Genomic DNA, 23,022 nt, shown 5'->3' on the forward strand with positions numbered 1-23,022 from the left:
ATGGGAGTTGGGGAGTGGGTTTTCTTGAGCAATTACCATAACAAAGCTCCCTTGGCTGTGTGTACCTTCTAATTACTCAGTACAATTAAAATGACTTACCAAAAAAAAAGGCTTTAAAAAAAAAAAAAAAAAAAAAAAAAAAAGAACCCTGAACGTTTTTAAAATTTTCCGAAACTCTCACTAGGTGCTTCATGGCTGTGTAAAGCAACTGGTAGCTGACCTGTATCATTCAAGGATAAGCTTGTATTAATAGATCCCCTTAAATTACTGGGAGCTAAGGTAGACACATTAGAAAATGGGACTTAAAAACTTCATCTTCTCCCCAGTTAAGTTAGTTACACAATTTGCGTATATAGGTCCCATGGTAATGTAGTTAATTGGATATCCTCAGCTCTACACACTCAAACTGAATTAATTTTGTATTGCCATACGTGGTGTGCTACTACCTGCTCATCTCTGATGAAAGGAAAGAATTAAAGATTTCTTTTCATTACACTCAGAAACGAGTATTGTCTTTTTCAGAGTTAGCTTTATCTGATAATAACTGTCCAGCCTTCTTGAGAATCAGATAGTCAGAGACTCCTGGCAGTTACAATTTCAGTAGAGATGCAAGATTTTAAATTGGTTCTTCCAGGCTGTGTAGGGTGCGATTAATCAAATCTATCTGTGGCTCCATACAAGTTCTGCAACAAGTCAGCTAATCATTAGGCTCTCTCTGCACATACTAACCCCCCTCTCTCATACATACATACTCTCACTGTAAAGAAAACCTGTCTGACTAGCTTAGAAAAAAGGCTAGATCTTCAAACATGTGAAATACATCCTGCCTTTAGTAGCATTTGTAATTAACTATCTCCCTCCTTCATTTCTTGAGGTAGTAATTAGCAATTGGTAATAAATTAGCATGTTTCTCACATAAATATCATCTCTGGTTCTTCAGCAGACAGAGATATTTGTGAAGTTTTCTAAAGTTTGCATTTTTCAACTTGGAGTTCTTGCCACCTACATGCTTGAACATCATTTAGCATCAAAAGGTCTTTATAGCTGTCATGACATGAAATGGAGACGGTACAGGCAAAAAGAGGAAAAACACCAAAAATCTCCCCCAGCTAAGAGAAATATATTCCTAAAGGGCACCTGAATTGCAGAAGTTTAAAGATATATGTATGTAAATAAGCAGTTTCATCTAAGAACAGAGTGTAAGACATGTCAAAGTGGCTCAGCTCTGGCGTTTGTCGAAGCAGCCAGCCTCACCAGCCGTGGCTGTGGGTGGATGCTCATGGAAGAGTGAAAACAGGGCAAGTGTCGTATTTGCCTTAATGACTCTCCTAGGCTCCCAGTATTTTCAGTTCCAGGGATTCTCTGAAATTGATGGGATTCATCTACTGGGTAAACCTTAATACTTTTCCAATTACTTATTTACACTGCTCTTTAGTCCTTATGCTCTCTCTGCAGACACACCATCCTTTGGTGTGTCTGTACTCTGTACTCTGCTGCATGAGAAACCACCTCCTCATTTTGGAATCGAACCTGGGTCCTTCTGTTTTCAGGTTTTGATGGCCGTTAATGCTTGCACCAAAAGTGATAGTACAGTTGATTACTACCCACCCACCCCCTTAAAGTTATGATTTTAGAGATTTCTATGGTAACATCCTTAAAAGGTATTTTTTTGAAGGTAAAGAAACCTATTCTGCTTAATTCTTTTTTGCATGGAAGCCAGCTCACCCCCATGATCATCCTTTTTGGCATTCTCAAAATTTTTTCCTCACTTTAGTATAGACTTTTAGAAGTGAGAGCACCAGATCTGCAGCCAGCATTCTGATGTCACAATGATAAGAATAATTTGTTTGCTAATAATTCCTAACATTGATTTGCTTTTTTAATCACTGCCAACCATGGAGTTTATTTTTCTTTTTTAATTACAACTGTAAGAGCTAACTCCTAAGAGGTAAGGGATACATTATTTTGTATATTTGTCTAGGCATATCACTTAACATTGCTCTCCATCAGCAATTTCCAACCAGCCCATAAGAAGCTGCTTTTAGTTTCTTTTTAACAATCTGCTTCATCTTTACACAGTGCTGTTTCTGAAATTGAGCAGAACTGTGTGAAGTTCTTAGTCTTTGATATTCCCATAGGGATAGTGAATGTAAGTATTTTAAGGTACCTATTAAAGCCTAATGAGTCAGATGTAAGATTCTGAAAAATATCCTGCCTGGTGCTTAGTGTTGCACCAGGGGTGGCATTTTGTGACAGCTCTTGTAAAGGAGGTATTGTCACAACAAAATAACAAAAACCTTACATTATTGGATTTATAATTGATACTAGTAATTGTATCTAACTGAATACAAGATTGAAAATAGATCAGTTTGGTACACGTACAGAAATTAAGTATATTTTTAGAGAAAGTATCTGGTCCTTTCAAAATAAATTTCAAAATTATCAGTTTGGTAACTGTTTTTTTTCCCCAGTTGTTAACCTTCTCCTTTTCTCCATTAAAACTTACTTCCTTTTGTAATATGTTTCCTTCCATTTAATTTTTTCTTTAAAAATCACAAAACATTATATTATCATTTAGACTATACTATAATCCTAAACACAAAGGATGAAACATCTCCAGAGGTAAGAGTATTAAGCCAAAATGTGCTATACCATAGTATGGTTCCATCCTTTTTAATAGTGTAGTTGTCATGATTTTTGGATATAAGCCATCAAACATTAAAATAATGGTAGAAAATCAAATTAGTTTATTAAAAAACAATAAAGTATCAGAGTCAATATTAAATTATTGGACATTCCAAATATTTTGCTTCCATAACAAATTATGTCCATAAATTTAGCTCATAATAGGCAGGGGTAATTATTTCATTATACTCCACTGTACGGTTATGCATTTTTATATACAGTGAACCTTGATATGAAGCTTAAAGAGGGGAGCTAGGGAAAATGTGACAGAATTATAGATATAGTTGTACTGGAACTCATTTAAGTATCTCTTTATATAGCTATATGGAGAGAATGAATACCTCTTTATCTAGTGCATTAAAGTTTTTTCTCACATAGACACAGTTAAAATACAACTTTAATTCATACTCTGAGGTACTGAACTCATGAAAGAATTATTCAGCATGTCATTCTCGCAGAATAAACACTGATATACCACAACATTTTTTATTTAACAAATGTTGGAAAAAAAAAAACCAAACAAAAAAAGTAGTATTGGTACTTTTCAAAGATCAGTCTATGATATGCCTAAATAATAGTCTAGTTATAGAGGGCTAGGGTTAAGCAAAGCCCCAAAAAATTCTTATAAAGGACAATAATTAAGTTTTTAAAATTAAGAATAGTAACAAGTGGGATGTTTTAATGTTGGAAATGAGCAGAAAATCACCAGGTGATTGGATTATTCGTAGACTCATAGAATGGTTTGGGTTGGAAGGAACCTTAAAGATCATCGAGTTCCAATCCCCCTGCCCTGGACTGGGAGACCTCCCACTAAATCAGGTTGCTCAAAGCCCCATCCAGCCTGGTCTTGAACACCTCTAGGGATGGGGCATCCACAACTTCTCTGGGCAACATGTTCCAGTGCCTCACCACCCTCACTGTAAAGAATTTCTTCCTAATATCTAACATAAATCTCACAGAATCACAGAATCTTCTAGGTTGGAAGGGACCTTAAAGATCATCTTGTCCAACCGTCCTCTCAGTTTAAAACCGTTATCCCTCATCTATCACTACACCCCCTGATAAAGAGTCCCTCCTCTTCTCTCCTGTAGGTCCCCATCAGGTAGTGGAAGGCTGCTGTAAGGTCTCCCTGGAGCCTTCTCCAGGCTGAACCCCAGCTCTCTCAGCTTGTCCTAGTAGGAGAGGTGCTCCATCCCTCTGATCGTTTTCATGGTACTCCACTGGACCTGTTCCACCAGGTCCATGTCCTTCATGTGTTGAGGACTCCAAAGCTGGACACAGTAGTCCAGGTGGAGTCTCAACAGAGTGGAGTCGAGGGGCAGAATCACCTCCCTGGACCTGCTGGTCACACTTCTTTTGTTGCAGCCCAGGATGCAGTTGGCTTTATTGTGTTTTAAGATGCTTTGCCCCAGTGGGTGTGATAGCAAACTGTGCACACTCAAATCTGTTTCTGGAGGCCTAAGACAATGAATTTTGATTTCCTGAACTATGGGGATTGTGCTTGCTTCTCCATGTATGCACATACATGAGCGTACATGCTGCAGCTGAAATGAAACTTTTGAACTGTCAGCCACTTTCATTGCTGTTGCACATATTCAAGAAACTTTGGTCACGGTCCCCTCTGTGTTTGACATGCTTTGTTAGCAAATCCATCCTGAGCTGAGGGATGCTTTGGCAAGTCCAAGATCTAACTGCTTCCAATGGAACAGCTAATAATACACCAGCAGTTCTCAGTAGTTATGATTTTGAACAGTCTTGTTACTGCACCTACGAGATTCCATGTTGTAATTGTTTAATACATATTTCAGACTTGACAGTTCTTTCATGAGCTCTTTAAATATACTAATCCAAATCAAATTCCAAAATCTTAGTGCAGTAGTTGTCCTTCATAGAATGGTAAGTCATTTAAAAACTATTGAGATGCAAACTAAATGCTGTGAGAGTTGTCAAATCCTGTTACAGAAGAGTAAATGTAGTCTGTGCCTGCTTGTGTCTGAACTGCTATTCAGGCATCCGAAGAGCAGAATCAGAAAAGTTTTTGTGGGCACAAGGTCCAGTGCATTAGGAGCACAGCAGCTAATGCAACAGGAGTACTGTGTCACTGGGGAGAATTTTGCACCACTGCCTTACTCAGTCCCAGATCATGCTTCAAAGTGTCTGTCATGTCCCAATTTTTAATGCACTGAAGAATTGCTCAGCGAGCTGATATCCAGCTACTGCTAGGAGCCGTGGATAGAAAAAGTCAAGCACCTTTTTTTTTTCCTTCATGCATTTTCTGCTGAAAGCCCAGAAAGGTTGCTACTTATAAGACAATGCTTACCACAGCGTGTTCATTCCTATTAGTTCTGAATATGCTATTGCAATTATAGATGGCATTGCTGATTTTTAGGAGGTTAAAAATAATAACAAAGTACTTCAGATGACTTCTGAGTTAATTCTCCTTATGTAAACACATTCTTTTAACATTGTGCTTGCGTTGGCTTGGCTAGTGTTCTCTTTATTAGGATTTGGAAAGTTTTGGTTTATTTAGCTAAAACCAAATATCTTCTGCCCTAATCCCCGAATTGTGACTATGAGTGCATTATATTAAAACAGCAGAGGTTAATACATGATCCTTTGAACCCTTCAGAGAATATTTGAAGATAAATAAAAAATGAATAAACAAAAATTATTGATGCAGGTTAGGAAACTACACAGTCTGTTTTGATTCAAGCTTAGGAGCTACAGAATCTGGCTATAGGAAAGCAATCTAGTACCTGCCAGGGTTCTCCATTTTCCCCTTGTGGGTGTCTGCAGTAAAAAGTCGTGGCACTTGAATTAGGGGAGCATGGGAAGAGGAAGGGGGAAAGCAGAGGGCAGGATGCAGCCCTGGACCCAGCAGAAAAAGTGGTGCAGACAGGACAGGAATACATGGTATGGACGTGCCCACATTCCTTTCCTGTAAAACTTACCCTTGGAGGTGGAAAGGGAGCATCTTTTCCTTCAGTTTTCACTGTGGAATCTAAATTCTGCATCCAGAAGCAGGCTAAAGTCTTTTGAAGAATATTTGTTTGGAATTGGTAAAAATGCTGTGGGGGTAATATAATATGAAAGTTTCTGTGTAGAGTGGGCACCCTTTAAACATGCCAGTGTCCATGAAAGTCATCACAAATAAAGCTTAGAGTTGTGACTCACCACCAGCAAGAGGAGATAAATATGCTGTGAACTGTCTGATGCAGAAGAGAATACATGTGCCTATTTTTATGCACTCAGTTGCACATTATGATTATGGTAGTAACAGCGTACAGAAGGGTACACAACATTTCCCATGCATAAATTTGGAGTTGCCTTTAAAAGTATGTTATCTCAAAGGCAAAGACAAGGAGAACCAAAAAACAGCAGAGCACAAAATATGTTTTGAATGCTCATTTATGAACTTAATTTCAAGTTGGTACAATGATTATTTAAGAAGGTAAATCTTCTTAAAGCTGTGGGAGATATCGAAGTTAAACTGTGCATGTCATGGCAATGCTAGATCATTGTTTTGCTTTTTTACCGAGTGTCACTTAAACAAAAACATTGTACATTATTTTGAAACCTGCACAAAACTATCTAATCTCTACTATTTGGACTGTTGCTATTAACTAGCAAATACAGTAAGAAAATACTTACAAACTTTTTTCAAAAAATTTTCTTGCAGGCAGGCTGAAGGTGAAATACTGATTGTTTTTCTAAAGTCATAGTACCTGAAAAGTCAGTTTCCTTCTCAGTCGCAAAATAATCTTGTGAAAATGTAACCTCTTTTGATGAAAAGTCTTTATATAATAGATTAAATGGAAATGAGAATTGCAAAAAAAATATTGAAATTAAATATAAATGGACAGATAATGAAATTTAGCATAGATATGAATGCACAAGATACTGAATTGCACTTGTTTAATTTAGAGATAAGTGTCTAAAACTGAAGGAACTTGGTATATGATATTTTTAGTGATTAACAAGAGTCTTCCTCCCCTTGGGACTAAACTACTGTGATACAAGATTGTTAGAGATGAGTGGAGTTAAAATCTGGTGCAAAATGTGGAGTCTGACACTGGTGCGTACAGGTACAGACTTCCTGGTAGCTCCTGGGCTGAGTTCAATGCAATGTTTTTTATCTGTTGTCTCCATTTCTTTCATGATACCTTCACACATTCCTGCTCAGTGGTAGCACTGGATCCTAAGCCAGCCTCGGCAGAATTTGAGCACTGACTGGCAAGGAGTTCCCCCAAGAGGATTTTAATCTCCCAGCTTGCTCTGTGGAATCTATGTTCATTAATTTTCTTCTGAGTAAATCCATTTTTATTTTCCCTCATTTGTGAAAAGACAAAACTCCATGGTTGGTTGAGAGGATACTAATAAGGTGCTCTAAAGCACATACAGTTCCAAGTTTTATGAGCTGACTGTTGCATGTTTGTGCTCTCTGATCACTATAGTACATTTGAAGCAATGGATGGTGACTTGCTAGGAGGCTAAACCATTCTGAAGATAAAGTAAATACCTTTGTGTTTATATACAATTTAATGAAAAGCCACATTCTTTGTAAGAAGAGTTTTCATTTTCACCTGGGTTGTAGTCATTTGTTAACTTGGACTGAAAAATATTATTTATTTCTTTGATCTCAAGCATGTCACTTACTTACATATATTAAAAATAAGTTTATTTCATAATGAGGAGTTTTTTATTGTACTGAATTGAAAATCAGGAAGCAAAGATGGGTGTCTATTAAAAAATAACAAAAAATTAGAACTCCTGAGAATAATTTGAAAAACATACCTGATGAGAGTATTCTGCTATAGGAGTTGTAACAGATTATTTGGGTAGTACGGATATCCACAGTCCCTGAAACAAAAATCAGGCTAATTATTGTAGCACTCATTGCCACACATTGATTAAATACTTGTATACTTATGAAAAGATGATTTTTCATAATCATCCACATTTCATCAAAAGTAGAAATTCTCCCATCAGTAGGGATTGGAACTGAAATAGTTCATGCCTTTTAGCATCCGGCACAAAATAGATTCACTACTGAGAGGAAGAGAAATGCTGTCCATATTATGTATATATATATAACAGACCTTGAAAGGAATTAAGAGGCAATGACATCTGTAGAGATGCAGAAATGGAAGTGTATGTAGCTTGCTTTGTCATTCTCTAACACCAGATATGTTCTTCATAATATTGATACTTACAGCAACGGGACAAACTTAGAATCTGAGAAAGAGGTTAATACCCTTCCTGAGCCATTATTTAAAGTTCATGGCTGGCCTATTTTTAGGCCACCATGTGAGAAGATGTTCACTGAAAATAGATACAGATCATGTGTCCTTGCAGAATATAGAACATCAGGACATTTCATTTCCAAAGAACATAATTGGGACTGGGCGCAGAATCTTCTCTCCTCTCACCTTTTTGCTTGTAGAATATAACTTCTGTTATACAAGCACACTCCTACATGGGTTGCATCAACCTCTGAATATTTAACTAAAATTAATTTGAAATACAGTTTTAATGGGATATATCAATTGGTTAAACTTTGATTTTTTTACATTAAATGTACCAATATGTACATTTGTACACATATAGATATTTCCATGTACACATATATGTGTGAGAGACCACATATATGCGTATATATACACACATACACAGACTTTCAAGCACATACATGCAAACACATGTTCAAGATGTATGTATGAGAAGAATTCTACATATTACTCTGCTGATACCTTCACATAGTATAGAGTACTTACATTGCATTATGTACTCCGTTATGGTCTTTATGTTTCTCAATGTTACAGTATATCTCAACACATATTTCCTCTGCAGCCAGTCTATTTTTGCAAAATACTGCCTTAAAATGAACCGTAATGACAAGGGTTGTAAGGGCTCTCCTATGATAAAAGATCTATATAAATAAATTTATTGATAGAATTAGAGATTAACATATAGCCTTGAGATTATATTAAAATCTTTCTGAATAAATTATAAGAACATATTTCTTATAGAAATAATCCTTAGTGTATATTTAATTCATGAAGTGAGTAATGTAATTATACTTAAATGCTATTAATGGTTAAATAAATTTAAAACTTTGCGCAAGCAGATGAACTGAAATTATTTTGAAAAAGAATATTTAACTGATGTAAAGAAGACGGCACTGCCTATGCACCTGCATTCTGTGGCTGTTGGGTTTCATGCACAAGTGCTAATTAGTGGCAGTTCCCAAGTGCCCTGCTGTCATCAGGCCCCCGTGCTTTTGGTGCATGTCTAATCCTGGAGAGAAAGCACAGACACAAATATTTAAGGCCTTAGTGATTGCATGCAGAGAGCAAGCCCAGCATAGTTACTAAATGTGGATGACAGAAGGCTACAGGTATCTCCCCAGGTTCCTTATTTATTATTTACAGAGTTGCTTCCTCTCTACAATCCATAGAACAAAAATTTTCAGGATTTATAAATGCTAAGGATGGCCTGTGCATTCTTGATCTGTTGAGTCTTGACCACAATTTGGCTCCTAGTTTTAATGTGACTCTCTGTTACCCTGATTCCATGCCATTATTAAGTGTGTCTGCCTAATGAGTGTTTAAAGAGTGTGACGCATTACCTTCACTCTAGCTGTTATTACTAATCCACATTGACTAGAGTACTCCTGCCAGTTTGCCTTCTCTTTCCTCCACATGATCTGCAATCGAGTCTGTTCTTACTGTCACCATGCCTATTTGAACTCCTCAGAATTCCTTCCACTCTTTACACCTCCCGTGTCATTTATGCATCTCTTTCCCCTGCAGCTACCAATATTAGCCAAAGTGGAACTCTCAAGAAAATTCTGTCTTCAGGGCTGTCTGGCTGTCACTCTACTAAGTTATTCCCAGAGTCTTCATCTGCATTTTTGCCATCTAATGATATCTCTTCTGCAGCCAGCTCTCCACGTCTCAGACTTCCTTACAACTGAGCATCATTCCCATGTTTCACTGTAAAACTGGGCTCTAGAATCCATGCTTTTGCTATTTTTCTACTTCTGCAAGCTTGCGCTGTGGTGCAGTGGCCTGGATGTGAGTCAGGAGCTCCTCGCACTCATGTTGCAAGTTGCTACTCACAACATAACATCACTGAGCCCTTGTGCCTGATCCCAGTCCAGCACCCTTTTTGGTAGTTTCCTTCAGAAGGCAAATTCAAATGGTCTCGTAATTAGCTTGTCCCAGTTCACATAGCAAAGCAGTGACGAAGGCTGGTTCAGAATTAGAAAGGGATTGTGCATCCTCCTTATCTTTCTTTTTATATCCTTCTGTTATATATAGATGTGTGCATCTATAGCTGACATTGTAAATATTCTAGCACATATACACACAAGCATTCAGGCTTCTGTCTTTTGTCTATGAAACCTAAATACATCTTCTCATGCTTTACAAATGCACTTTTTTGCCACTTGAGATGCGGATTATATAATTATCAATGTTTAGATTTTGTGTGTTAGGTAAAGTTAGGCGTTTGCTCTTTCTCCCATATCATAATATAGGATAGGCCTTCATTGAATAGTTACAAATCAAATTAGATGCAAACAGAAATGTACTTAAAAACTCTAAACATAATTTCGGTGTGGATATTTCAAGCTCAGATAACTGGGATTTTTCCAGTATAATCAGTAAGATTTAATTTAAGCCACTTAATAATTTTATAGAGAGAGGCTTTGAACCAATGGGCTTTTAATTCATAATAAGAAGTAAGTGTTAACCTAGCAATTAACAAGATAACAGTATTTCTGATCCAGAGCTCTTGGAGAGCTTTAAAATAACTCGGTGAACAAATCACCACTGATTTTTAAATAACTGTTTTCCTGGTTGTTGTTGTTACTGTGACAGCTAAACCATACACATAGGGTGTAGATAAAGCACATTCTCTTGAGAACTACCTCCTTGCTGACTTAGTTGTTTTGGCCATTTGGGTTGCAGTACACAGGGGACTGGAGAAGGGAGGAGGGGACAAAGAGGAAAGGATGGGATGGCAGAAGGCATTTCTTGTTTGTTGCAGAGCTCACAATAAACTCTCCATGGAGGCATTCCTAGTTTCAATTTCTGCTCTTGATCAAATAAGTTCAAATCAGAAATAAGTCAACACAAAAATTCATATCCAACCCATAGCTTTCTATTTCTCCTAAGGCATGTTGATTTTTTCCTGCCACCTAGTTTTTTGCTTCAGAACTTTTTTTAGTCCCCAGTCAGCTCCCTGCTAGCTTCAAACACAGATTTTTCCCTCCCTGCTTTCATCCACAAGTTATTTTCTTCATGGCCTTCCCTTTCTTCAGCAAGACAAACTGTATTGTTCAAGCATCACATGCTGTTCTGCATTCTGACGTATTTTACACAATGAGGTACCCAAATCAATATATTTTATCTAATAAATCACAAAAATGTAAGTGTAACTCAGACTACCTTTGTGAAACTCAACTGTCTCTTCCTCACTTTCACTCATGCGCAATTACTCCTCCTTGGAAAAAGGGGAATCAAGCGCTGTCCTGAGAACAGCAGCACTCTTTCCATCAATATTCTAAAACAAAGCCACCTTTTTTTTTCTGGCAACCAGGTGATATCTCACTGACTTTGGTGAACAGAAGAAGTACTCTTCGTTCAAAAAAAGATAGAACTAGCATTTGAGCTGTTCTATTTGGAAGGATATAGTAGAAAAAAATAGTAGCTGCCACACAGATCATGCATAAGGTCAACCACAGATTGACTGGTGTTAGCAAGTGGTATCACTGGAGTTTCAATACAAATGCAGAAGAATAATTATGGTTTCTAGAATCATCAGATTACCAGATAAAGGAGGTGACAATTAGCTCCAAAGACAGTGAAAAGCAATGCTACAGAAGATACTAAGCTGTGAACAAGCAGACTAGACAAAGTTTTGTTATTTATTAGCAAAACCAACTTTATCCTGTTTCTTAATCATTGTTTTAGAAAAACATGAGATGCGTTTCATTCATTTCTACAGCAAATACGATGACTAATTCATCCCAGTCTTTCATGTATTAACACAACCTTCTGATATGGATACCAATAGGATTTTGTACACTTCACATCTCTTAAGAGTCACATTTCTACCACAATTTCACAATACTTGTGTTTAAATCTGTAGTTTCATTGGCTTAATGGGACAACTTCAATATTTAAAATGCCTTGCTAAACCAAGATTTCAGTCTTAAGTGTCCCCTGCCCAGGATACTATTTAGTACATACTATAGTTATAGTGAGTATAACACACAAATATCCACACACACAGATGGGAATTAAGATATTTGGTCACTGAGGGGCAGAAAACTGAAACGGTGATTGTTAAATATATTCGCAAATTGCAGATTTCTTATTCAGTTAATAAAACGGAACAGTCTCTACAGCAACTGCTGTATCATATAGCACTAATTCCATATTACCTTCTGTAATGAACTATGGGTTGTTTTCTACTATGAGCATTCCGGAAAATTTTTCAGCAGGACAGTTCAGAAGGAAAAACCTGAAAGAAATAGAGACTGCTCAACAGGCCGAAACTTTTAGCACTTATCTGGATTATCAGGACTTCTCAGGCTTTTGAAATTAGACAGGCTATCTCACAATTACAGAATGCCTTAAAGCATTGCCCATATCACTGTTCTCATTTTGATACTTCTTATCCTTTCCCCAGCTGGAAATCAAACTTAAGAAGCATAGAACATTTCAGAACATTGAAGAAGATGAAAGCTAAGTTCCCTTTAAAAACAGACCAGTCAAGGAATGGAGGGACAGTTGGGTGAATGAAAGGGTGAATTGATAGTGTCTTTCTTATTTCTTTCCTTCTTTATTTTGCTTTTTTTTTTTTTTTAATCTTCTCAATATAAAGGAAGATTCAGAGAAGAGAACCATGAGATGCATAGAACTGCTGTCCCTTAAGCTCCATTAAATCAATTAACAAGCTCAGAAAAAGATGGATGTCCTTCATCAGACTGACTTTATTGGAGGTTTGGTTGAACCATATATCCTCAAAAGGATTATCCTGTCTGCATTTGAATTTAATGCAATAATAATTCTGAAGCATAAAAAATGCATATAAGGAGTTGAATAGAAAATTCTAATGAAGTAGGGAATGATAGAAAAGTATGCAGAAGGCCAACATTTAATCAACGAAGCCAAGAAAATATAATTGGTCAAATCTATATCTCTTCTTCTTGCAAATGCATAAAAAAGATTGCTTTCTCCTAGGAGACAGCAATACTACGTACCATATGCTCTCTTTAAGGCTGACTTGTCTTAAACTGATTTGAACAGAGCTAGACAGAAAACAAGATGTGCTTTAACTCAGTCCTGGTAGAATCCAAGCAGGGGATTTTGTTCACCATTTGCCTGGAAAGGATATTGATTCCTCCTTTCCTTTCGCTTGCCTAAGCTTATGTCACAGCTGGCTGGAAAATTTTCTGCAGCTGGGCAACAGCAGGTATGCTGGAGGTCTTGGGAACCTGAGGGCTTTGAAAATGTAAATACACAGGCTGGCTACTGGTTTTCAAGGCAGCTGAGATCACGTGGACTGTCTTTGCCTTAGAGATCAGAACTTTTTGAGGTTTTGTACTTCGTCTGCAGGTAAAACACGTAGGCTACCTCAGATCAGAGCGTTCTTGAACTTTAAAACATATAGCCGAAGGGCCTAGACAGTGAGGTTTTCTACAACACACACACATGCAATATCCAACTATGTTAACAAAATGGCAAAATATCACAGACTCACGGAATTGTCAGAGTTGGAAGGGACCTCTAAAGATCGTCTAGTCCAACTCCCCTGCTAAAGCAGGATTGCCTAGAGCACATCACTCAGGACTGCATCAAGGCAGGTCTTGAAGATCTCCAGAGAAGAGGACTCCACGACCCCCCTGGGCAGCCTGTTCCAGTGCTCTGTCACCCTCACCGTAAAGAAGTTTTTCCTCATATTTGAATGGAACTTTCTATGTTCCAGCTTGAGCCCGTTGCCCCTTGTCCTACTGCTGGAAACCACTGAAAAGAGTCTGCCTCCAACATCCTTCAACCCGCCCTTTAGATACTTAAAAACTTCAAAGTCCTGAAGAAAAAAGAATGGTGTTTCTCAATGCAGCTCTAGACATAAATGATGGCATGCAATTTACCCTATTTGTAAGTAAAACTCTAGGCCAACTCCATGTGCTAAAACTGATCAATGTAATTGAAAAATGGAAAGTTGTGGAAATCCCATTCAAAGAGAAAAATGCACAGTCATTATTACTTATATGAAAGCTATTGTTTATTTAATATTTATATTTATTTTTAAGTCATACACTCCATATAGAACTGCATTTGAACAATTTCAGGTGCACCAAAAATGAAAAATATTGCATCCCATTGCCACGTGTAGATTTTCTGGCATTAAACAAGTTGTGAGCTAATGATATAGGCATTCCCTCAGTGGGGTACTAATCCTAGTGCTCCTGATTGCCTGCTGTCATAAAACCTGTGAGAACTTAATATCAGTAGGATACCTTCTTTCTGCCAAAGTTGTAATTGACCAATGGGTTAAAAAATTACAGGAAATCATCAACATATATAGAATATGACTCCTTAAAACCCAGGTTATATATATTTAACCTGCTCATACAGCTCCAAATCCTTAAATATCTTGTTTTTCCTTTTAGTTCTCTGTTAATCACTTGCTCAGTATTTTAGTTTTTTTCTTCTGAGTTATTTCTACGTGAAAAAATAGCTTTCTCAATAAAGTGATTTATTCCTTTCAATGGCCAGAAAATTGACTGATTTAGTTTCTCATCCTTTGAAAGAAGAGTGTAAAGGAGATGCCATTCAGAAAAAAATGTGCATTGTTAGAGTTGTGCACTAGATTTTTACAATAATAGTAGGAGTGACCTAATGAAACTAAGCTATTTTTCAATGTAGTCATTAACAGACTTTGGTGGCCTATGCATAAGAAGGGTGTGGTTTGTAGATGGAGGTAGTAGCTTTCATTAGATCAATTGGATTAGTGGGAAAAAGCAAAGAACATGTCGGGTGTACAGATCTTTCAAGAATTTTGTCTGCTTCTTTTCTTCCAACAACAGCTTTTTCCAGTGAGTCTAACTAAAAGCACTACCTCTATCTAAAAACCTTCCCCCGGAGCAAAGATCCCAAAAAAACCTCTTACACATGCCATCAGAGATGCCATGCCATGCTACTGCCATGCCCTGATCACAGCTAAGACAGCCTTGTGGCTGCCTCTGTAAACGTGGTATCTTGAGATGCATAGGAGCTTCCTGAAATACTCTACCCATGCAAAATTATAATAACTGATGCTTTAAAATCAGTTTGAAAAAGTAGCCAGGAAGGCCAAAATGAATAATAAGACCAGTACAGTATAAAGGAGCAGAAGCCAAAGTGATTGCCTAAACAATCTCTTGTATAAAGCAGACCATTGCACCTCCAACTTAGTTCTTGTGTAACAGAGACCAATACTTGAACTAGATCAACACTTGCTCCATGTAGGTCTGAATCACTCTTGCCCTTTAACCACTTCTGCTGTATAATACACTCGTAATCTTTTCTTAACGCTTCACTTGGTATTTTCTTCATGCAGAGGTGAGACAAAAATATCATTATGTCATTTAATTAAGATATCATACTGGGCAGCATAATCTGGTTCCAGTCTGGCTCCAAAGAAACTTAAAGAACATATGAGTGAAAGATTTTTCTCTGCACAAAATGTCAACTTTTAATTTGGCAGTTTGTTCTTTTCTTACCTTTCTTTTGAAATACAGAACTATTTCTCCTATTACTTTCTGAGTTACATAAAATGTTTTCATAATCTTTACTTTTTCTTTCTCCCCAAGATGATATTTAAAGTAGTACACAAGAATCTGAAATTGCAGCTCTGCCTGTGATTAAGACTCAGGGAAATGTATTTTGCTTGCTCTGAATGATCTCATATTTAAATAAAAGAACACTTTAAAGAAAAACAAAGCACTTAAAAATGACACATTTCTTTTTCCCTCAGTAATTTTCCACCTTCTAACATCTTAAATAGGGAGAGTTTGTACTTTAGCATAAACTTTCTCAGAAAACTAATCAACAAAATGAATGCATTACTAGGACATAATGGCTGAAATTACCACAGCAGGGTAGTTTTGTAGCTATGTTGTTACCTTCATTAGGCAATTCAGGCTGAGTAGGTAACGTATGTGTATACATGGGAATATCCAGATATAGTTTACGTATTGAGAGAGAAAGGTGGGCAGAAGATGGAGCCATAAGAGGACATGAGGCTCCAAGGGTGAATATCCTGCAACAGGGGTGTGTTTGTTGGGATGAACTCCTTTCTGGTCATGCTGGACTGGCTCTGTGCACAGAAGTCACAAAGATCTGTGTTCTCCCCTCTGTCTCTATCATGCTGTCCTATGCTGCTATAAATATATATTACTGATCACTTGTCTGTTTTTTTTTTTTTCAATTTCTCTTTTGTTTACTTCGTCTGCACTACTTCTCAGCTTTCACTCCAGATACCTTTTCTCCAGGTATCATGCTTCTCTGCTCTCTTTTTTTCAGGAATTTCAATTTCTCATTCTCTTTTTACAGCCAACTTTCCTGCGTTCTTTTTTCCCCTTTCTTCTAGGTCTTTCTGTTCCTTCCTTTTATTTTCCTCCCATTCTTTCTGTCTTAATACTACTCCATCTAGGTCTATTTTACTCTTTTTTCCTGATCATGACTGGAGTTGAACTTTCCACTCTGCCAGCCTTTTCTGTGCTTCCCCACCGGCTTCTATATAATTTCCTGTCAATTTCTGCTTTCTTTAGTAATTTCCTTTCTCTGCCTCCTGGGCATGCAAGACAAGCTATTCACTTTCAGAAACAGAAAACAAGCAGCAAGTCTACTGAAAAGTCCCTGGGCAAGGCAAGAGAAGTAATAGTTATTGCCAGCTTTCCAGCATCAACCGAGACTGCAGTAAAGCAGTCTCATACAGAGCTGAGGAGATAGTTTGGGACTCCTCACATGATGCCACCATACTGCAAGCAGCAGGAGCAGAGAATAACTTTTCCTTGGGATGGAGGTGGTGGCTGAAGCTTAACTGAGAAATGGAGTATTTAGATGAGAAGGAAAACCAGTTTATCGTCATCTTTTAGAAAGGTAGTTAGCTAGAACCTTTCTGTAATATTTACTCCCTCATACAGAATATACTTGAAGGGGTAGCTTGGGATTGCTCCTCTTGATTTACTGACTCAGCAGGATTCACTGATCTTGAACACCCATGACAGCTATCTGGTAGTTCATACCTTGCAGTGTTATTCCTTGAGATAACTTTTGGATTCAGGTAAACAGCACATATCTTGCATCAAAATTTCCATCAGTTTTTGCAAGCAAGACTAGTTTTGGGGTTTTTTTTTAGATCTGATTCTGATGTCATGTGTGTAGACAGTATTGTCCTACAGTGTCACACCAGTAGCATCTACGTTTTTGCCTGCTGGTGGGAGGCACAGCCAGCCTGCTCTTCCCTTCTATAAATAGGAATCTATCAGTGCTTTTTTCTTCACAGCTTTTCTAGTTTCCATTCCTGCCATGTATTCCTTTACATTTCTAGTATCATACAACCATGAAGAAGTCTGCTCTTGGTCTCAGATCTGTCTTCTCCTGTCTTAATCCAGCCCATTTATGCTTAGCCATGGAGTCCGTACATGATGCAGTGTTTCAGGCATGCCAAGAAGGCAAAATTATGGCAATCAGAGAGGGTGAGGGAGAGTGAGGCAGTACAGTGAAAAGTGATGTGAGAGGAGTGTTGTTCTATTTCCATCACTTATAAATAATTCTCAGATAAAATGTTCTTGGTGGAATCATATCCCCACTGGATTCAGTTGGAGCTTAGTGATTGACTTCAAAGATGTAGCACCTTACTCTTTATTCACTCTGTCTTTAACCCAATAATTCTGGAACTAAATCTACATTAAATTATGATTATATAAAAATATTTATTTTTTGTATCCCTTGGCTCACTACAGAGAGAAAAAGAGGAGGGGGAAAAAAGGGTTATATAGTGTTTATCTAAGTATAGAGTACTCGAAGGTGGAATGTCTCCTTTACATCAATTACAATTACACTAAGCCTTGGCTTAGTGTAGGAAATGTTAGGGATGCTCCACTAACAGTTAAATTCTATTTAGTTTTACAAAGCAGTTAGGTGACTGCTAGTTGTGTTTTTCTTTTATTTGCTCTGTGTGCATTTATATGCAGATGATCATATATGCTCTTCCTCTCATGTTTGAGTTGCTAACACAGTAGACGTTGCCTGCCTGAGCCCCTCTTCATATGTACTACTGATTAGTGTCAGCTCTTCAGTATGCTGTTAAATCTATATGACAACTGACCATGCCAATTTTCCTAATATAAAGTAAGGTCTGCAAGAATGAACTTGAAACTCTTTCAGAAATTGTTCTTTTTTTTTTTTTTCTTTTTTTAATTTAAATCAAGTAGGATATTCATAGTTTTTTAATACTAATACTTACATGTAAATGTGCTCATAGTGGGCTCTGTAAATATAAATATTCTTGGTGGGAGACATCCTTAAGACTTGTAGAACTCTTAGAAAAATAGCAGAACTTTCTGCATATAGGTGTCTACCACATATGTAATTCTTTAAAAGACAGGAATGTATGCCTGTCTGTTTATAAAATGGATTAATTCTGGGAAGGAAATTTTCCTGTTGATTTCAGCTAGCCATGCAGCTAACTGTAATGTTACCATTCATATTACCACTGGAGTTGTTCTGATCAGAAAGTTGTTACTGCTGTAATATTTGAAAACACAGGGCTTGCATAATTTTATCACCTAATAGAGTTATTGCAGCAGCTAATACTGTTGTCAGGCAGTGTAATTTCTATTTAGTTTTTGTCTTTCTGTCATATTTCTCCCATTAAAATCCAAAAGAAATAATGAATAATGGGAAAAATCACCTAAAGAAGACAACCTTTCACCTCAGACATATAAATCAAACTTCACTGTTGTTTCAATCACTTCACTAGAAACAGATTAAAGTATAATGAAAAGACTAAAAAATTAGGCACAGAAAGAAACACGGAAAAGTCTAATATGAACATAAAGAACTTCTGTATGAAAGAAGAAGAAGAAAGTCTTTTTTTCAGTGCTGATTGTATTGTAAACATTTGCTGACCGTTATTATAATTTTGTTTCCTTCCCATTTAGGAGATTGTCAACTTCAACTGTCGGAAGCTGGTTGCTACAATGCCTCTTTTTGCTAACGCAGACCCAAATTTTGTAACTGCCATGCTAAGCAAACTGAGATTTGAGGTGTTCCAACCTGGTGATTATATTATCCGAGAAGGGGCTGTAGGTAAAAAGATGTATTTCATTCAGCATGGTGTCGCTGGTGTCATCACCAAATCCAATAAGGAGCTGAAGCTGACAGATGGCTCTTACTTCGGAGGTGAGTAAGAAAAAATGAATTATAACATTGGAGTGAATGCACTAGAACAAAACATGTTCAGGTATCAGACACATAGAGACAACAGAGTGTCTTTGCCTAGACAATTAAAGCTGCAGTGATGAGTGAAGAGAATATTTCTGAATAAGACATTCAGAGTCTGCTTACTGTTGTGAGGATAGCTATTAAAGATGCAGAATGACCTTGCTGAATTCTGAAGTTATTTTTAATTAAGAGCACTGTTATTTAACAGACAGTATTTAAATAGAAATATAATACTTTTCATAGTAATTTTATATCTATTAAAAAGTAAAATAAACAGGATTCATCTTCTTTGAAAAGGGATACAATTTTTGAGTCATAAATGTAAAGTACTTCTAAAAGGTTAAAATCATGTAAGAATTACAAAATTAGGCAGTGGATCAAAGACCATTATCTATACAGGATATTTTGGTATTCATGAATATTTCAAGCTGTTATCAGTGCTTTTCCACCGAATTTTAGCACACAAAAATATTTATCCTTCCAGTATATACTATGAGAAACTGGACTCCCTCTCTGCCTTGATAACTCCCTAACAGATGTATATTAGTAAAAAACAGATACAATTTTTAATCCAAATTTGAATCTGAATATTTATATTTGGATGAAAGCAATCTCTTTTATTACATATAATAATTGACCTATATGAAAATGTTGTTCCTTGTGAATGTAAATTGTCCTTCTGCGATGGAAAAGGTGTCTGCTTCTGTAAGTAGCAGCAATGATAGTGTCCAGCAGCTGATTGAACATTTGTGTGTACCACTGCTGCCCATGATGGTTACAGTTAGTTGGTCATTGTATTACTTTTCTGTTGAATCCCACAAATCATCCCAGAACTCAGGCAAAAGCCTTTCAGAAAATGTTCAATTGAAAGCCTAATCAGTGGTATTTAGCTGATATACAGAAGTGGGAAGCTTAGAAAAGTGAATTGGACTCAGTGTTTGAATTGGGCTATAGAGTTACTTAACTAATCCCATTTTAGAATAATATGCTAAAGCAACTCCTACTCATCTGGCCAGCAGGCCTTGTCACCCTGCAGTAGCCTCTGCAAGGTGATTTGTACTATTATTTGTAGAAGCACTTCAGTAAAGAGGTCTTGTGCTTATCCCACAGGCTTAGACTGTAGATGCTGAAGACAGGAGATTAAGGTGAAAGAAAAGGTGAATGCTGAGGAGGAAGAAACAGAGCAACCTTGGTCTTGGTCTTCTCTATGCTTAGCAGTGCCCCAGTTTATGAAAATGAGTTTGCAAGAGCCTGCGTGCTGAATCTGACCATAATACTCCTCTGAACCAGCAGAGGATCAGAAGGGATTGTGCATGAAAGTATTTTACATAACTGTCAGCCTGTTGTTGCAGTGCAAACGACTACTTAGCTCATCCTGTCCATCCGCTACCCTTCTTAGCAGGAATGCAGACAAAAAATAAGCTACTTGCAATATCCAGACACCACAAGAACATATTGCACTGCATACCAAAGCAGTTTTCCTCATCCAGACTGCAGCTGGGATGAGACAAGGGGTGGAAACATGGGGGCAAATACATCCCAAACCTGTCAGCTGCTGGGGCAAATGGAAGATAATAGCTGCTGCTGGATGTAGCCTGGAGAGGTAAGGCAAGGAGAAGGAGGAGAAGGTGAAGGCGAAGGCGAAGAGAGGAGAGGAGAGGAGAGGAGAGGAGAGGGCAAGCACACAGGGAGAGAGAATCTGAGAAAGGAAGCGCCATAAAATCCAAAGTATGTGATTCATAACTGTGAATTGAAAAGGTTTGGTTTGTCCAAGCAGAAAAAAAAAATAATCTAATATTCTCATCTCCATGGAGAAGACACTCTTTCCCTGTACCAGAATCTGAGTACAGCTTCCTGACCAAAGCAGACACAAGAGCACTTGTCATTGATAAAATGACAAGCTGGAAGAGTAAGTCTGTGTTTAAATCCGTAATGGAGACATGCAAAATTTTAGGCTGAGATACTGTTTAAGAAGCTGCAACTTATAACTTCAAATTCAATGTATAGCTGCCAGGTCTGACACAATATATCAATATCCACACTTGTGCTCTCACAAGCAACGCAAGGACACACAGGTGGGAGAGGTGTGCCATACCTAAACAGATCCTTTTTCAATTTTTAAATGTCTTATGAATTGGAGGTTCACAGTCCCAGCTCAGAGATGCTAATGGTTGGGTGTCAGGTACATCCTGGAGCTGAGTCTCCCGGGGGCCCTGGAGAGGAAGGCTTTTTTCCAGAACTCAAGAGGGGTTTTACCAACATTCTGCCTTGGATTTGAAAAATGTTTATCAAACTTAAAATATGTAAAATGTTTGGGTATTGACAACATTGTATTTGTAGAAAACTTATGGCACTCTGGAGTTTTTGGAGAACTGGAGGTTAGTGTGAAAGCCAAGATTTAAGAAGAACCAAAGCAGTGTCACCAGTATTTGGCAGAGGCTTGAATGGAGACTGTCAGGAGACAGGAAGCCTGGAAAACCAAATGTTGCGGTAATAAAGAAAGGAAATATCTGGAGGTTTGAAGACTGAAATGCACTTGAACATTTAAATTCTCTTGCTTGATCTTTGTTCTTAATTAAAAAACAGGCTTCCCTATGGATCTGAGTGTTAAAAGATGAAACTTGATAAACCTTACAATTGCTTGGAAATTCTTTTCAAAAAGGAAGTGCAAATGGATAACCGTCAATGGAATAGATTAATCAGACTACACTTTGCCTCTGCTTTAAGTTCTCTGTTGATTTTTGAGAGATGTGCAGAATGGTGACGCTGGAGAGCTCTCCATAGATCCGGGCTTTGTTACGATCTGCCTCTTTCCTCATCTGTGCTCATTGGTTTCTCCTTTCTGGAGGGAAGGAGTAAGTACAAGTATGTAACCACATAGATCTTGTGGTTTGTTCATTGGTATTCCTGTGGGAAGAGCATCCTGTCCCCTTAACTTCATGTGTGCTCATAAATCTAATCTTGAACTTTGTGTGCAGGAGAATTACTTAGCATTACTTGGATGCTAATTTCCATCCCAATAAGTTTTTTCCAGACTGCTGATTGAAGGATATTATCATCCTATGTATCTACTCCAAGTGCTAGTACAAATTCAAAAGTAATTTCTGGTACTATCCTTTTCCCTAGGCCACATACCTTCTACCCTCACACCTACTCCCCCTTTGATGGAATACACAAAATGTGTAAGGGAATGCGTGAGAAATACTGACTGGCCTACCCTCCCTCAGATCTGCAGTCAACATACCAAAAAGCAATATCCCCGAATTATTAGATGATAAATATGTTCAGAAAAAAGTGTGATTTGAGGTTGACTGTGTTCTTTCAAACCTTTCAGTAATGACCACAGAGGAAATGTTTTAAAGAGAGTGCCTTAAATTATGTCTTGAACAGACATGGATCACTGGAAGGATTGTTTCATAAAGATTCAGGACAATCTATTTTCCTTGCCTTTTACTGTCATTTAAAGAAAATAGGAACTTTTTATTGCCTTACCTCAGAATCTCTGTCTTCACATGGTGAGCTTGTGTGAGTTTTTATAAAAGGGACAGGAATTAGGCAATGAAGAATACATTAAACTGATTTTCACGATATTGCACAATTATTGTGAGCCACTTCTAGTCAGTGAATTAGTGACTTCTACATCAGTGAAATGGTGTAACCCACAGTTACCAGTGGAAAATTCCAGGATTTAAATACTCTATAGATGGTTCAGTGGGATTCTTCAGGACCATACTTTGTTATTTTTGAGGAAATACAGCAATAGTCGTTTTTCCTAAAAGTCTGGGGTTTTTTATGTGTTCCTTCGCTTTTTACCTCTGTTTTCTAAAAT

At 37.5% G+C, this 23,022-nt stretch overlaps 1 protein-coding gene across 1 annotated transcript in view; it reads left to right on the forward strand.

Moving 5' to 3' along the window:
- The window catches only part of HCN1 (hyperpolarization activated cyclic nucleotide gated potassium channel 1), a 200,465-nt gene that overhangs the window by 160,538 nt on the left and 16,905 nt on the right, over positions 1-23,022 (forward strand). The window contains exon 8 of the mRNA XM_014964861.1: positions 18,911-19,151. Within this exon, the coding sequence (XP_014820347.1) occupies positions 18,911-19,151 (241 nt within the window). The remainder of the gene's footprint in view (positions 1-18,910; positions 19,152-23,022) is intronic.

This window comes from Calidris pugnax, unplaced genomic scaffold (assembly GCF_001431845.1).
Source record: "Calidris pugnax isolate Ruff unplaced genomic scaffold, ASM143184v1 scaffold273, whole genome shotgun sequence".
NCBI classification, from domain to species: domain Eukaryota; kingdom Metazoa; phylum Chordata; class Aves; order Charadriiformes; family Scolopacidae; genus Calidris; species Calidris pugnax.